Source organism: Cryptotermes secundus, unplaced genomic scaffold (genome assembly GCF_002891405.2).
Source record: "Cryptotermes secundus unplaced genomic scaffold, Csec_1.0 scaffold7488, whole genome shotgun sequence".
In the NCBI taxonomy this organism is placed as follows: domain Eukaryota; kingdom Metazoa; phylum Arthropoda; class Insecta; order Blattodea; family Kalotermitidae; genus Cryptotermes; species Cryptotermes secundus.
In genome coordinates, this window is record NW_019744456.1 from 14,660 (window position 1) to 19,542 (window position 4,883).

General features: G+C 54.2%; 1 protein-coding gene across 1 annotated transcript; it reads left to right on the top strand.

The window, feature by feature from the left end:
- Positions 1-515: 515 nt before the first annotated feature.
- On the top strand, positions 516-1,415 carry LOC111874802. Its single transcript, XM_023870599.1, has one exon. It carries the CDS (start codon positions 516-518, stop codon positions 1,413-1,415), a length of 900 nt encoding a protein of 299 aa, XP_023726367.1.
- The last annotated feature ends 3,468 nt before the right edge of the window (positions 1,416-4,883 follow it).

The following is a 4,883-nucleotide window of genomic DNA, read 5'->3' on the forward strand; positions in this document are numbered from 1 at the left end:
GCGACTCTCGCCTGTCTCTAGTTCGTCCGTCCGGGCGCTGTCCATTTTCACTTCTTCTGCCGTATTGGCAGTTGCTCTCGAAGTGCCCCGACTCCCTGCAGTTCCAGCCCCTTGACCGTTGTTTGTCTCTTCGTTGGGTGGGGAAGGATCGGTACCTCCGGTACGTGTTGTTATTTTCGTGGGGTCTGGCCGCTACCAGTACGGCCTGCAGTTCTAAGGCTTGTCGGAGGGCCTCGTTCACTGTCTTTTCCCCTCCCAGGAGCAGCTGGATCTTGATGTCGGGGTCGCCTATCCCATACGTGAATGCTTTCCCCGCTTCCCTTGCTACGTAGTCTGCCGGTAGGTTGGGGTAGGCACGGCGGGCGAGTATTTCGATGGCTGTGGCGAAGTCTTGTAGGGACTCTCCGGGTTCTGTATCCTCGTTGTCAGTTGGCATCCCACATTGGTGACCCCGACAATTCAACACAAATAATGGACAGCGGTCGAATGGAAGACTGCAACAGTACGTAACACACATGGAGACTTTACAAGGCGAACTACGTACAAAACGAGAACAGGAAGAAAAAAGGGAAGTAAAACAGTATGGTGCTGGTATTACTAGCAGACCAGTACCAACAGAGGTACCAACAATAACCGTGCGGCTTCCGCCGTTCTGGGCCGACAGACCAGCAGTTTGGTTCGCTCAAGCCGAAGCACAGTTCACTTTGGCCGAGATCAGTAGAGAGCAGACGAAGTTCTGCTACGTGATCTCGCAGTTTGATCAACTTTACGCATCAGAAGTAGAGGACATCATCACCTCTCCACCCGAACGAGGCCCCTACACCCTACTGAGGACCGAGCTTGTGAGGCGGCTATCCCCATCGCCAGAACAGCGCATCCGGCAGCTCCTCACGGTCGAGGAAATTGGCTACCGTAAGCCGTCCCAGTTCCTGAGGTACCTCAAAAGTCTCGCACCAGACGTGTCTGATAACGTCATCCGAAGCGTCTGGACCAGCCGGCTACCACGCAACGTGCAGAGCTTCCTCGCCGGCCAGAACGAGAGCAACTTGGAGGCCGCAGCCCTCTGTGCAGACCGCATCTCCGAGGTCGAAGTCCGGCCAGCGCTCGCTAGCGTTGATGGACCCACGGACATCGGCGCACTTCGGCAGGAGATCGCTTATCCCTCCAGCCAAGTGGCGGCATTGAGCACCGGACAGGACCGCTCCCACGCCCGCTTCAAAAATCTCGACACCAAACCGAGAGACCGAGGCTCCAGCCCCAAGGGTTCCCGCCCCGCATTCAACATCCGACGGCCCGGCAGCAGATCCCCCTCCCGGGGCGACGCCACATCCAGTATCTGCTGGTTCCATCGCCGCTTCGGCGCTCTGGCACACAACTGTACTCCGCCCTGCTCCTACCGCCAGCAGGGAAACTGACGCAGCGGACATCACCGGCGGCACATGTCTGCGGTACAACAACAGGCCGCCTCTTCATAACGGACAGAGTCAGCAAACGGCAGTTCCTAGTCGACACTGGTTCGGACCTCTGTGTATACCCCCGCAGGCTCCTCCATCGACGCATGGAGCGTACCAACTATGACCTGTGTGCAGCTAATGGCACTACCATCCACACATACGGATGGCTGCCTCTCAGCCTCAACTTGGGCCTACGCCGAGAATTCACGTGGCGCTTCGTGGTGGCCGACGTCCCGCATCCTATCATCGGCGTGGACTTCCTGTCGCATTTCGGTCTCCTGGTGGACTGTCGGAACAACCGCATCCTGGACGGGGTCACGACGCTGTCAGCCCCGGCATCAGCGGCCAACGCACTGATCCCCAGTGTAAAGACAATCAGCAGCAACACACCGATCGACAGCCTCCTCACAGAGTTCCCGGACCTGACCCGCCCAGCTGGAGTCCAGCGCGAGATACGACACAACACCGTCCACCACATCAGGACTGTACCTGGCCCACCAGTAACCTGCCGACCACGGCGACTGCCACCGGACCGACTCGTTATCGCAAAAGCCGAGTTCGACGCCATGTTGCGGGATGGCACAGCTCGTCGATCAGAGAGTTCATGGTCCTCGGCGCTACATATTGTGCCCAAGAAAGACAACGGTTGGCGTCCTTGCGGCGACTATAGAGCACTAAATGCCCGGACAATCCCTGACCGCTACCCAGTCCCGCATATCCATGACTACGCACACCAGCTCCATGGCTGTACCATTTTCTCCAAAATCGACTTGGTACGAGCCTATAACCAAATTCCCGTCAATCCCGGTGATATACAGAAGACGGCCATCACCACTCCATTCGGCCTATTCGAGTTCCCCTTCATGTCCTTCGGCCTGCGCAACGCCGCACAGACCTTCCAACGCTTCATGGACGACATTCTGCGGGGACTCGACTTCTGTTTCGCTTACCTGGATGATATCCTCATCTTCTCCCGGTCTCTAGAGGAACACGAGCAACACCTACGGGCACTCTTCGACCGACTGCAGAAGTATGGGATCCTCATCAACCCGGCGAAGTGCGTCTTCCGAGTACCTGAGATCACCTTCCTCGGTTATAAGGTGTCCGCCGAAGGCTCCCAACCGCTGGAAGAACGAGTGACTCACCTTCAGGAATGTCAACCTCCCAAAACCGCCAGTCAGCTCCGCCGTTTCCTGGGCATGCTGAACTACTACAGGCGATTTCTGCCCCACGCGGCAGCACACCAGGCACCACTGCACGACGTCCTCTCCGGTCCCAAGGTCAAGGGCTCCCACCCAATCACTTGGACACCGGAGCTCCACAGGGCCTTCGAAGAGTGCAAGGCGAGTTTGTCACGCGCCACACTACTGGCTCACCCCGACCCATCTGCGCCACTTGCACTCGTCACAGATGCCTCCACGTCCGCAATGGGTGCCGTGCTACAGCAACGCGTCAAAAACGCCTGGCAGCCCCTGGCATTCTTCTCAAGAAAACTCAACCCGGCCCAGCAAAAATACAATGCGTATGACCGCGAGCTGCTGGCCATCTATGAGGCCGTAAAGCACTTTCGCCACATGTTGGAAGCGCGCCACTTCAGCATCTTCACAGACCACAAACCTATCACCTACGCTTTACAGCAGAAAAGGGACAAATGCTCACCAAGGCAATTCAACCACCTGGATTTCATAGCACAATTCACGACCGACATCCGACACATCTCTGGACAGGACAACGTCGTTGCCGACGCGCTCTCCCGCGTCGAATCCGTCACGGCACCACCATCCTACGACGCATTGGCCGCATCGCAGGACAGCGACGACGAGCTTCAATCACTTAGGCAAACACCGCCTTGCGGCTCGAAAAGCTACCAATCCCCGGTACCACGGTGTCCATCTACTGCGATACCTCTATCGGGAAACCTCGGCCTTACATCCCAGCAGTAGGCGGTAGGCGGCTGCAAAGTGTTGGTCCCCGAAACGGTCCTCTAGCGCCTGGAGCGTGTCCTGGTAGGCCGTGTTCGTCGGGATGCCGGGTAGTACGTCTGCCGCCCGGCCTTTCAGGGCGGTGATTAGATAGGTAGCCTTGTCCCGGTCCGACCATTTGTTGTGTTCCGCTACGACCTCGAATTGTCGGCGGAACACGCTCCACGTCGTAATCCCGTCAAATGTCGGTGGCTGAGCCATGCCCGTGCTGCTTGCTGACGTGTTTGACCCTTCGACTCTCATCTGCCTCGTCTCGTCCAACCGGGCTTGGAACTCGCGTTTGGCCTCCTCAATTCTTCTGCAGGTTTCGTTATGGGTTTTTGTGCGATCTTCCCGAAATTTCTTCGCCGCCGCGTCGTGGTGCATTTCTGCTGTATTTAGCTCGATTTGTGTCTTTTCTATTCTCTCCGCAAGTTCTTCCAGCTTTGTATCTGTTATGACCTTGTTGGTTCTAATCTCTTCTTGGTAGGATTTCAAGTTGGCGTCCATTCTGTCCTGATGGGTCCGGAACATTTCTTGCAGCTGCACTCGGTCGGCATCTGCTTTTGCTTGGTAATGGTTCACATTGGCGTCTAATTTGGCCAGGAAATCTCTGTCTTCCCTCCTATTGGCCTCCATTTCTTCCTTTTCTTTCCTTCACTGTTTCTTCCTTCTGGGGATGCATCGGAGAAGACGATTATGCTATGGAAGTGCGAGAACTACCTGATCAGCCTCATCCTGGTGGCTGCGACAGACCTTACGGACAAACTCGGAAACTGATTCGCGTCCGGAACTCTATTCGACTTCACTGTGCAGCTTGCGCGTGGGCCGGAGGAGGCGTTCCTGTGAAGGCGTGCGTGTCATACCCACCACTCGTTCAGTCATTTGTGTTAAAAGTGACGTAAAATACAAGCGGAAAAGAGTTAATGATTTCGAAATCTTTGCTTTTCATTTAAGGTAACTTAATGCAAATAAGGGAATGTATGTGTAAATAACCAATTATTTCGTTTCCTTAAAACTGTCGAAACGTCGTAAATGAATAAAGGTGATGACTTGAGCAACAATTTATTTATATCTACAACTACCTCCTCCTGGAGTGTGCCCCATACACCCCGTCAATACAGAGGGGCACAAAAAAATGCGAGAGACCCCAAAAAATGTATACAAATTTTAATAGAGGATATCTATAAATATTTTCAAAGTTGAACCGAATGTAATATACAGTGTGTAGTGTGATGCTGTAACAAAAGATAGCCCTAGTCACACGAATGCCAGGGCCACCTTACAGGATGGCAGGACAGTCAAAGAAAATAGACGGCGGAATATTGCATATACATTTTGCAGATTTATGGGTCAGAATTCAGAACGAAATTTCGAGTTCACTTTTATTATTAGGAAAAGCTGATTCGTGGTCTTATGTTCGCATTATTTTTTTCTTGGCACTACAGCCCCAGTGGGCCTAGGCCTA